A 12,302-nucleotide genomic window follows, 5' to 3' on the forward strand; every position below is an offset into this window, starting at 1 on the left:
TAAATCTCAGCTACTCGCAAGGATTTTGCATAGAATTAATTCGTATTATTCGTAATGATCTGACAACATGACACGTTAAATACAATATATTATAATGTATTATAATACAATATCGATTTGCAAAACTTTACAATCTGATTATAAATTTAAATAAAAAATTATGATATCTCTCTCATCCATGTTTTGTGTCAGAGAAAAATTATGAATTGTTGAACGAGAGAATTATAACCGCGAAGATTATAATCGATGGTCCATGCAGTGGACAATTTGAGAGGAAAAAATCGGAGTCGATTTCCGTTCTTTCTTTCTTAGAGAAGAGCGTTACTCCGCGTTCGAGCGCGCACGTTCCTCGCTCTCGCCGGACGGACGATCTGCGAATCACGAAACCTGTCTCCCGATGGTTACCAGGTACATTTCCGCGAGTGTTGCGCATTTACAACGTTGTTATACGGGGCGCGGGCCCGCTCGACCGTGCGAAGGCCCCGTGTGCGCTTAATATGCGCGCGGGCGTAGGGGCCGCGATGCGTGATTCAACGAGGGTTCTCACGAACGGGCCGAGCTCGAGGTGCGAGGCGTGAGGAACGAGCTTGGGATCGCAGAGAGGAAAAGAAGTGACAAGAACCGTGAAGGAGACGGAGAGAGAAAGAGAGAGAGAGAGAGAGAGAGACGGTTACGGGAGTGCGCAACGGTACACGCCACATCGTTTAAGAATTCACGAATACTTTAAATGGGGGTAAATTCCTGGACTTTTTATGCGGCTGTCAGACGCACGGCGCGCCATAATGAGGCTCGCTGCGAGAGTGAAAGAGAGGAAGAAAGAGGGCAGAGAGGCGTTGAATTCGAGAAGAATATACTCGCGGGTGAATACCGTTGATTTGGCGATGATGCAACACGAGACAGGACCTGTAAATTATGGCAGCTCGTGAAAGATATCGCGGAACGAATAATATATCTGTTGTATCTCAATTAACGAGTTGCATGTTCCGTTCAATCGGCTGTCAGTCGAATGCAATTTAATAAAGGTTGCATTAATGTCGCGCACATTAATCTCGCTCTTTTCATGAAATATCGTTCGCGGAAGTTAAATTTTAACACTCATTATAGAGGTAGAATGGACATTTTCGAGCACACCTTTATGATCATGTGCCTACTTGAATATTTCCGAGTAGATGTTCCCATTCATTTACGGACGAGTCGCAGCGAAAGATGCCTCGCAGCAAGACATTAGAGAATCTTTCTAATCAAATGGAAATCAATACGATTGTTTAATCTTATTCAAATAGTAATTTTTTGATTAGTCAAAAAATAAATATATCGTTAATTGTTTCCGACGTCATGGATTTGCTTGGAATTTTTAAAAATTTCTAAGGCCTGATTTTTTTATTACGAAATTAAATTGAAGAGAAACGCTTGGAATTAAAGAAGCAAAGGATTATACGATAAATTCTATATGAAACAAGAGAAACTACATTGTAACGTCAACCTCATATCGATCATTCATCCAAGAATTCGTTTCGAAAACGATTATATTTGATTTAATTTCAAATCTGTACTCGCGTCAAGTTTTGTCGAAAAACGGACGGGTGGTCTGTCGGCTATTTATTACCCCTTTGCAGAATGCGAATTGCGAGTAATATGTCGGAGGGACGAGAATAGAGGTCGAGAAGTCTCGTCGACACGTGTATGACATTTGCACACCGGCGTGGTGCGGTTTGACGTGGCTTTTGCTCGAGACGGTGTCACGTGTGCGCGATCTCCTAGTTTTGCATTCCACTCGTGCACTCCCACGAGCAATTAGGCTCGTCTTCGGATTCCTCGCATGCTTTTCGCCGACTCGTGCGACGTGCCATCGCACGGGCATTAGTACGAGACACATCCTGGAGACTCTCGAATTGGAATAATTCCCTCGAGATACCGTTGCGCGTATATATTCGCGCCGCTCAATGCAGATTTTTATCTTATAAGTCTTTCAAAATCTCGAGAAAATATGTGCGATCAAGAAAGAATTCGTCTTAATTTATTTGAAAATTATTTTATATATATTTTTATTAGATATATTTTTATGTATATATAATTTTAGAGATATTTATATTTATAGAGATAGAGATATTTATTTTAGGAGGATACTCTTATACATACATAAAATTTAATTTTTTTTTTAATTTTTGGACGTATTTCGATTTATTAAGCTATTAATGATAAGATAGATTGAAGGTAATTAAAATAATTTAATATTACAAATTTGTTGGTCTCTTTAGAAATTTATATTACTTTTTCATATTTTAAGTTATGTCTAATTGCATGTAATACTTGTTTAACCAGCAATTTACTGATCAGATAGTGATCGTATGAAGAATATCAGAAAAAGAGCAGAAAGTAAGAAGATTTACGACTATAATGTATTCAGTAGCTACTTTTTTTGCATACATTATTCTATTTCAAAATCGTAGAGAGCGTAAACACCTTAAATCACATCACTCGGAGAATATGTTAATGAACTCAGATAAGAGGTACTGAATACTTTACCATTCTAATAAAGAAGATATATGTCCGCGAGGCCGGTTAACGGCTTGAACATCCAAAAATTAGCTTTTTATTACCGCTTTTTATTATGGAACCCTCGCATCTTGGAATACATATGAACTTCGTGTTTGAAGTAAATGGTACCGATCATTCTGCCAGAAAACAATATTAGATAGAGTCCTTATTACAGTTCGTAACTTATGTTACGACAATGGTTACTTGGTATTCGCGTTATGTTGCCGAGTCGACATTGTTCGATGCGCGCCACTGCAAAGCGCCGTCCGCATACGTGGGATTCAATTGGAAGATAATGCGTCTTCCGCTGCATCCTGTGCACCGCACGCATATATGTCTCTTTTTCTCTTTTTGTGTAAGATACCTGCGACGCGCGCATATAATGCCCACATAAAATTCGACGCGTCTTTCCGACGAAAAAGAAAATCAAACGAAGACAGATGCAAATCGAGACCATGATTTAACTATTTTGTTCGGCCGTTAATTTAAAAATTAATAAAAGTATATATAATTAAATATATATTATATATAAATATAAAGATATACAATTTAGTAAAAGCACATGTATATGTAAAATTTAATTACAGAATAGACAGGAGATAAAATTTGTGATTGAGAAAGAAATTCAGATATTGCATCTGTTTTAATTGTTAATCATTATTCATATAGAATGTCTATTCTACATATAGAATGTCTATTCTACATATAGAATGTCTTTGAAGAAAATATGAGAACTTAAAATTCTCGGGAATTTTCTTGTAATTTTCTAGATGCACAAGAAATTAAAAAAAAATTCTTGTTTTGATAATTTTGTTTTTATATCAAAAACAATTTGATAATTAATTGGCTAAATTGTAAATTATATACGTTTAAAATATGTTATAAATATATATCTGTTTTTTTATCTATATCTATATTTGCCTATTCAATATCTTAATAAAATATCGAATATGAAATACATATTCTTTATTGTCATTTTTAGTGTTAAAAGTGAAAATGTGTTGTACAAGTGAGAAGTGTTTGAGAAGCATTAGAAAACATACACAATCAAAAAATTTATTTAAAATATCTGATCCAAAAAGTGTTTAAAAAATTCTCTTTATCTGAAAAATTAAGGAATTTCAGAGAATTTTTTTACAATATTTGATACTCCTTAAATATAATATTGCTAATTCACATGAGCTATTTTAAATGTATATTTTTTAACATTATTAAATATTAGTCTTATTATTAATAATTTGTATTTTTTTTATCTATATCAATATGTTTCATATATTTTCGGCTTTCATAAAAAAGAGCTTTAAAATTATGAAATTTATTAATGTTTCCAATACATATTGTTTATGTATATATATTTATAATGTTTAGGCCATTCTGCAAAAATCCTCGGTGTCGGTGGAGATCGAGGTGAGACCGAGACAATTAGTGCCAGACACAAACTGCTTCATCGACTACTTACCGCAGCTGCAGATCATCGCGAGGGCCACTTCCGGCGCGCAACCGATCTACACTCTCATGGTGCCACTTGTCGGTAAGTGAAAACAAAAATTTAATCTATCATCAATAACGAGAAGGGAGAAAGAAACAAGAGGTCGACACACGCGTCGTTTGACCCCCGTCTTCTCCGATCATTTTTTTATCCGAAGGTCGTCAATTATCTTGAACAAGAGAGATGGGTATAACATGATTCAGTGTAATATCCTTCTCCCTTTTTCTCGTGAGGAAAGACTGCGCGCGCGAAATAATCGTCGATAAATAACGAGAGAGATCGTGTTTGTCTAGAAGCCGACTCGTCTTTAAATCGAAGAGAAATGAAGGAGAATCGACCCGTCGAATATCGTAAACTTGGCTCTATGTCGTCGCGCCAATGTTCCGTTCGTCTCGTAAAATCTTTGTAAAAATCTTGCAGATTGAAGACATAGTCGTTATGAAACAACGATGCTCGTTCTCGAAAATACATGTATGTATAATCGTGATCGTCGGCATCTCTCTAATCATTAAAAAAAAAGAAATGAACATCCTTTCTCATAATTCCATCTTTCGAGCAAATTTGCAAATTTACAGCATCTCTACAGACGAAGGAAGAGGACAGATTCTTTCATAATCGTTGGATGTAGATTATCTTAGATTGTCTATATTTTTTTCGTATCATCATATCGCTTAATAAATCGGTTATTGAACCATTTTAATCAGCTTTATATATGCAGATATCCACGTAATGTTTGACAAACTGTACGCGGTGACGGGGGGGGCACATTTTATCAAAGTTGTATTCGGATAGAGATTGTCACCAAAGAGAAACGACAACTCGAAGGTCACACCTCGGGTCAAAGTAATCGTCGCTACGCAAACATACCCGACTCACCTCGTCCACGATGACGTTCATCGTCATCGAAGTCGCCGATTTCTAGCGGGGGATAGTTCATTAGGTCATCGTCATTACGCGTCACCTGTCGCGGAACTTTCCTGCTCCCTCCATCTCGTGAGAATGGATTGTCCCATTTATCCCTGCCGTTTGTCGTCGTTGTCCGGCATGAACCGCGTTTGCACCACGAATCGAACTCCGACCGATACGGCCATTAACGGCGCTTGCGTCAGCTCCTCGACGATGGAGGATGATGACGCTGAGGAATGCAAAGTCGTCGATTCCACCGCTCCAATTAGCGTTGAGCAATTTCTCTCGAGCGTCGCCGATCGCGTATTGTAAGATTGCGTCTTCTTTATTAACGGTCCCACGTCGAGATTCGGCCCGAATCAATTCATCGGTTATTCAAAGCCGTTAAATCCGGAGCACTTCGTAACGCATACATATTGCGTTCCGCTATGTAAAGATAACAGCTGCGATGCCTTTATATATGAGAGACATAAATATATTTGCACCAATTTTTCCATTTGCGACAAAATTATACACTTTGCTGGATGCAATTATCAATTTTTGAAATTTTAATAGAATTTTATTTGCGATGTCATTTGTCAAAGTATTTAATGTTGAAAGTAAGATTATAATTAACAATAGTAGTCTCTGTCTTATTTTACGGAAGAAAAAGATCTAATATAATTCTAATACAAAAATTTATAACGCAGAACTTTCGATACACGTGTTTTTCTGGTTAAGTCTTGTGACACTTATTACATTATTAGAACCCGTTAATTATTATTCGCTTCGAAGAGCATTATATACGACGTTGGAATCCAGATAGCGGTAATCATACTACCGTATCACGAGGAATAACAAAACGCGTATTAGCTCGATCAAATGCTTGTCGAGAGGCGTGTACGGCAATTCTAAATCAATCAGTAGAAATAAGTTTAATAAATTAATGAGCTTCGTGTATTAAAACTTTAACTAAAAAATTCAGTTTATTATATGTTGCTTAGGATGATAATTTCTTGAAATTGCATCCCCTCGAAGAAAATAATCGTTCTTGAAGATAAAGAAAGATTTCTTTCTCGTAAGGGAATTAAGTTCTCAGCGGATTGATTAATTTATTGAACGCAACGATGATAATCATAGCGATGGAACAAATCGCGCGTCACATCAGTCATTTTCAACCGGAGTGTCTTTTACGGACACGAAGATAGGACGGTCGTTTCTGTCAATCGGTCTATGATGATGATGACTACGATGACGCATAGGTACGACCGGTTGTTTCTCTCTTTTCTAATAGTCGCAGTTTATAGGCACTCGCTACTCAACGAAACGCAATCGACGATAAATTTACAATCTTCCACGGTACGGCTGACATTTTCACGGTATTTTATAGTAGATACGTCTGAAGTACGGCTATATTAGGATAGACATTCGGAGCATTTATTGCCTCGCGCGTCACATCTTACTTGCTCGAGTGTCTAATCTCTTGTGATGTGTTTATTTCGTGTATCGTGAATCGTTATCTTGGGGCCGTGAATTCGCGCTATGCAATTTTTGAACGATATATCATAGAAATAATTTTTATCGAAATTGCAACGATTATATCTTTCAAATTAAAAGTAGCACGTATTAGTTGTAACGTAAAAAGCGATTATTTTTAAATACTGAAAACTTTTTGAAAAGATCGTGAAAGTTGCACGCTTGCTTTTTGATGAAGACAAGGCTGGTGTCAAGATTCAAGGCCGTTAGAAATCGAAAGGCTCATCAATCATCATCGCTATCGCCAATTAGCGTTGATCCAATCGTCGATTCAGCAAAATTGATTCACGATGCCAATAATGAGCCAGGCGGTATTTTGCGGAAGCTTACGTCACTGTTGCCTGTTCTATTTTGTCATGGATTATCGATATTCCTGGCGGAAGAGCTTCGAATGCCGAAACGTTTGTTAGGCGAGGTCATGGCCGTTGCGATAGGGCAAGGACAAATATTTCGCCTCGAGGATTACGATGGCAAAATTAAGCATTATCGCCATCATCGATTAGTCATGGTTCATCGTATTCGTTAAGTTTTCTGACTGTTTGATTTTACAAAAAATCTCGTTTTAAGCATCAAGAAAATTGTAAGATAAAATATGAAAAATTTGAAGAATAAGATGGCAAGATTAAGATATAAAAAATATATCAAGTAAAGAATTAAGATTTCTACAATGTTATGTCGTGGCGAAATTTTAGTACAATATTTCTATATCGTTTACAAGTTTTAATTATTATTGTATACGTCTCTCAGCAAAGGAATATGTGATTATTTATCGCGCGATGATAAACGATGTCTGCAAGTCTAAGCGATAAATAATACTGTTTCCTGCATCCTGTCGCTTCGCAGCTATTCTTTCTATTTCCGTCCCTCTGTTTCGTAAACTTCATTCGCCACCCTTGTTCGTTTGCTCGTGGGGTCTGGAAGGAGGATAAGGCTGGCAGCCGGTTAATTTATTGAGTCGGGGAAAGTTTGCTGAATCTCCTATTTGCATTTTCCGTAGATTGCTTCCCCCTGCACCCATGCGGCAATCTGTGGCCGAATGGAGTCGAAAAAACTCCCCCTCGCATTCACAATCTTCCTCGTTGAAAAAACTTCGTACAGAGGAGATAAAGGATTCAAGAGATGATATGGTAAATAAAGAGTCTTAAGATCGAATTCTGAATTTATCTTATCGTTTTTTTTTTCAATTTAAAGCTTTACATTTTCCATTTCTATCACATCAAATTACACTTATATCTATTATATCAAATCGTGTAAGAAAAATAAAGTTTTTTAAATTATAAATTTAATATCTTTTAATATGATAAATTAAATATTAAAAATAAAAAGAAGTTTCTCTAATCTTGCGTTTTGACGTTTAAATTATTAACCAATTTAATGTAATAATGTAATAACAATTTAATTGTGTACTGATACTTAGTTAACGATTTTAATAAATGAACATTTTCAGAAATTTTGAAAAATATTTCAATATTTCAAAAATTAAGTCTACTCAATAATACTAAACATGATCATCTTTTGTGATTATCCATGATGAAAAATAAAAAAACAGTCTGTTTGAAGTAAAGCGGTTGTTACTAGCTTTATAATGAAAGTAAAAAAAATTACTATTATATCGTAGGAAAAGAAGTATCTTTGTTCTGTTATCTTTTCACTCGGCACATTTCTCCCTTTCCTTTTTGCCGTTCGTGCGGGACCGAAAAACGAAAGTGTGCCTTCATGCAAAATCGGCCGGCTCGCTGCCCTTTGACCTCGTCGGCCAGTCGGTCCGTCTGGCTCTCCGACCCGGCCAGCAACGGTGAGCGTTCACAGTTAGGTTCTCACGGCTCATGAATGCATGTATGTGCTTGAAACGTCCGCGATTGGTTCGACGATGACGACGGCGGCAACGGTGGTGCATCCCGGTTACGATCGGTACGTGGGCGATATCGATGTCTGATGAAATTGAGAGAGAGGAGCTTTTGAACTTAGCTGATGATTCTTTGCTTTAACGACATCTTGCCATCTTATTTGCTTCAGTCTTGGTCACGAAAATGAGCTCAATCCCGTCGAGAAATCACGTACTTGGAGGCGACATTGAGTTATAGAGACAGTTTCTTTCAACGCTTTCGATAAGGAATCCGTATTTATGAAGATAAAAAATTAATCCTAAATGAGGAATTATTATGTCAGTGTAATTATATAGAAACTTGAAGAAAGTACATGATTTTTTTTTCTCAATCATTGAAATACCAAATTTCATGAACAAAGTAACGAGAAGATCGCGACGTATTCATACTTGTAAATTTTATTTTTATCGTAAATTTTATCAGTTTTTTATAATGTTTTTATAATGTTTTTATTTTTTTGTGTTTAATAAAATTAAAAATTATAAATACAATAAATTTCGAAAAACAATATATATACATGAAAATGATATAAAATCGGATAAAATGTATTAATATATTATTACACAAATCATAATAAACACAAGTATTTTATAATGTAATAGATTAATATCTTTCGACAAAATTCTCCTTTTATTTGTTTCTTCTCTACAAACATTAATTTCTCAAGAATTCACGCTATATGCGAAATAATTCAATGACGAATTAATTTTGTTACTCCCTCCCGCGCGCACAGCGAATTTTTAGTCGCGCGTGTTTAACGAGCGGAAATGAAATCTTTTGTTGCAGTGCTAAACGAACTCGACGGTCTGACACGGGGCGCCGATGCGAGAGATTGTCCTCCAGCATCGAGGGCGACTCTAAATCCCGAGCATGTGGCGCGAGTTGCCGAGAGTGCCAAGGCGGCACTGGCCTTCGCGAGGAGCCGAAATCCGGCGATCCGGTGCGTAACCACAAGAGGCACCGTTCTCCCATCCAGCACCTTTACAGCGGAGGAGGATGTCGACAAGGTAAGTGAGAAACGAAGAACGAGAACGTTAGCGATTCGATACGCTTACATTGGCCTCTTGAGTAACTGTATTCGATGTTCTCGGGGTATTTAGAAGGCAAATTTGCATCGATCATTGACCGGAGTAGGATTCGCGATGAGCAATGTCCTTGTCTACTCCTTTTTTATCTTTCTCTTTGTCTAACAACTTTAGAAAATTTTTCAAAGCTATCGCCACACATTACTCTCCAATCCCATCATGTATCTCCATCTGTCATATCAATCTATTTTATGTTCTGGTGAGCAGATAATATGATTTTGAATATCATTGGCGATTACAAAACACTTTTCGACAACTGATTTGAGTATGTAAATTATGAAGGGGTTGTTATATGTTCATCGCGACTTTGTATCTGAACGCCTGTAGTTTGTAATGACAGGCGACACGATAAAGCGAAATGATTTTGACATTCAGTCGATAGGATTCTAACAGCTACACGGTATTATACAACAGAAGTAGTCGTTCCGAAGATCAATGGCAGCGAAGAGAGTTGAAGCACGGTGTTCATTGAAGCGCGAATGTTATGATAACGAGCCGAGTATCCGAGAACACCCACGCGGGTGTACGTGCGGATCATTTTCCGCAACATCGCGGCTTCGTACCTGCTTATCTTTGTGCCAACGTAATGTCTCAGTCTGAAGACTCAATTTTAACGACAATCTCTGTGACGAATTCGGGAGCTCGACTGAAATTGCGAACGTAATTATATAGCAAGTTTATCGATATATTCTTATTCGATCATCTTATTTCAGGATGAACTGACACGCAACGATGACAGAATATTAACTACGTGCCTCAACCTCTGCAGGAGCAACAAGGATCAAGCAAACACAGGTAGGAGTCTTTTTATCTAGAGCTTCGACTTAGAAATATTTTTCTTCATTTTATTGTCCTGCTCGTTTACCTGGTAATTTATTACGTCAGATATTGCGGGACGATCGTTTATAATTTTATTTTAATCTTCCCAAGAAAAGAAGATAGCTATACTTTTTTCAGCAGTATAGTTGACTCTAGATTTGTCAAAGAAGCTAATCCTCTTTTTAAATTTATCAAAGTCGATTTAGAGGCAATATTTCAAGTTGGTTTAAATTTATCAAAGAATACCGGGAAAAGAGAATAAATGTGCATTAATAGCGGGAGGGCTTCGAGAAGATCGCGTGAATTCAATAAAAAAAATTTCGGGGAATCCCGTCTTTTGTCCCAGCAGAGGAAGGGCAACCGCGACGTTTGAGACGGGAGGTGGTCCTGCTCACGGAAGACCGGAACCTGAGGGTGAAGGCTCTGGCCAGGGACGTACCTGTGAGAGAAGTGCCCGATTTTATGCAATGGGCTGTATTAGGCTGAGACGGCATGACGTGATCGCGACCAATTCCAATCCTCACTTGACGAGAAATCTTCCGTGTTCCTATCGCGCGAGCTCGACCAAATGCAACGAGAAGTGTAAAGAAAAGTAGGAGAAAAAGAAGAAGAGGAAGGACACTCGTCATTATCGACGAGCAATTCATTGCGATATTCGCGAATCTGCTTCGAGTACGATCGACTGTCAACTATGCGTGCACGACGTTGTCATCGCGTAAGTTCGTTCCCAAACAGGATATTCAGATTCCCAATGATACTCTTTTTCTTAAAATTTTTTTATCCCATCATGAAGAGAAAACCACAAAGTGCGGCGCGAATAAGAGCAAAATCTATGGAGGAGAAAAAAAAAGCGCGCGGTCGCGTAAAATTGCATTGAATGAAATACGGTATTATATTGATGGGAAAAAGAAAAGGCTTGTCGTTTCGCTTGCCGGAAACGCGCGAGCCATTCGGAGGCTCCTCTCAAGCGTGACATTTCCTATTCTCTAATTGTTCCATGTATCTCGAACGTGCAGACGTAAAAATCCTAAAGAGAGCCTTTTCATACGAGGATGACTAGTGTAACGGGTGGTCCGAAAGAATGCATTGAATATACGGTCATGGCGAGTACAGACAGTAACAACGAAAGATAATCGACACTGAATGTGGACATTTCTAAAAAAAAAAAAAGTCTCCAGAGAAAGGATATAGAAAAGATTGTCTTAAGGTTCTTGTCACTGATTTTATAGATTGTTTTTTTTTATTCTATCGCCTATTGGCGGCTCTATAATAATTTTGTATAATTTTGTTCGCCGATATTTTCTTTGTTCATCGAGATGCTATTAAAATTTTTATATCATATATGTGTGTGCACGATTCGAGACGATCGAGACGACGCGTCTTTTATTATCTTGCGTGACATTTTCCACAGAGGAATTCTCCCCTTCATTATTTCAACGCAAAAGTCATTAACATCATTACCTTTAAGCTACCATATGGTGAATTATTAAGTTTATTTTCAACGAATGACTGCAATATCACCGAGGATATCGCCAAGATCGACAATCGATCTAACTTGATTATGTAATTACATTAGAAACGATTGAAAAAAAGATGCTTATCTCTGAAAATTAAACTCAGATTATACAAAATATGCAATATCTAAAAAAATATGTGAATATAAAAAAGAATCATATTTAATTTATATTTTTTATATATATCAATATCTCATTTGGAAATATTCATATATATAATAAAAGAATAGGATATATATAATTTTAAATATAAAAATTATAAAATTTTCTTTCTAATATTAATTATTTATTTAATATCAATATTATAATTTCAAAGAGAATTTTATTTTTCTATCAAAAGCATATCTTGTTTGTTGATCAAAGGTCGATTTTCGAGAATGAATCTTTTTTTTAGATCGTTTTTAACAGACGTACAAATGTGCTAAAGATAATCTACCTTTTCCCATTGTTCACAAGCACTTGTTCACTTGTGTACTGATATTACCGATTTAAGAAGACTTGAAGAATTAACATAAAAAGACGATACAGGTGATTATTCCAGGTAGGAAAG

General features: G+C 36.8%; 1 protein-coding gene across 5 annotated transcripts in view; it reads left to right on the forward strand.

The window, feature by feature from the left end:
* The window catches only part of LOC105259080 (telomerase-binding protein EST1A), a 93,441-nt gene extending 82,019 nt beyond the window's left edge, over positions 1-11,422 (forward strand). For 3 of the 5 annotated variants that reach the window (XM_011270810.2, XM_011270813.2, XM_011270812.2), the window contains 4 exons: positions 3,907-4,069; positions 9,121-9,341; positions 10,133-10,214; positions 10,585-11,422. In XM_011270810.2, coding sequence (XP_011269112.1) covers positions 3,907-4,069; positions 9,121-9,341; positions 10,133-10,214; positions 10,585-10,724 — 606 coding nt within the window. In that variant the 3' untranslated portion in view covers positions 10,725-11,422. The remainder of the gene's footprint in view (positions 1-3,906; positions 4,070-9,120; positions 9,342-10,132; positions 10,215-10,584) is intronic. The other 2 variants (XM_011270814.2, XM_011270811.3) reach the window with 1 other exon arrangement.
* The last annotated feature ends 880 nt before the right edge of the window (positions 11,423-12,302 follow it).

Source organism: Camponotus floridanus, unplaced genomic scaffold (assembly GCF_003227725.1).
Source record: "Camponotus floridanus strain SB8 unplaced genomic scaffold, Cflo_v7.5 scaffold12, whole genome shotgun sequence".
Lineage (NCBI taxonomy): Eukaryota > Metazoa > Arthropoda > Insecta > Hymenoptera > Formicidae > Camponotus > Camponotus floridanus.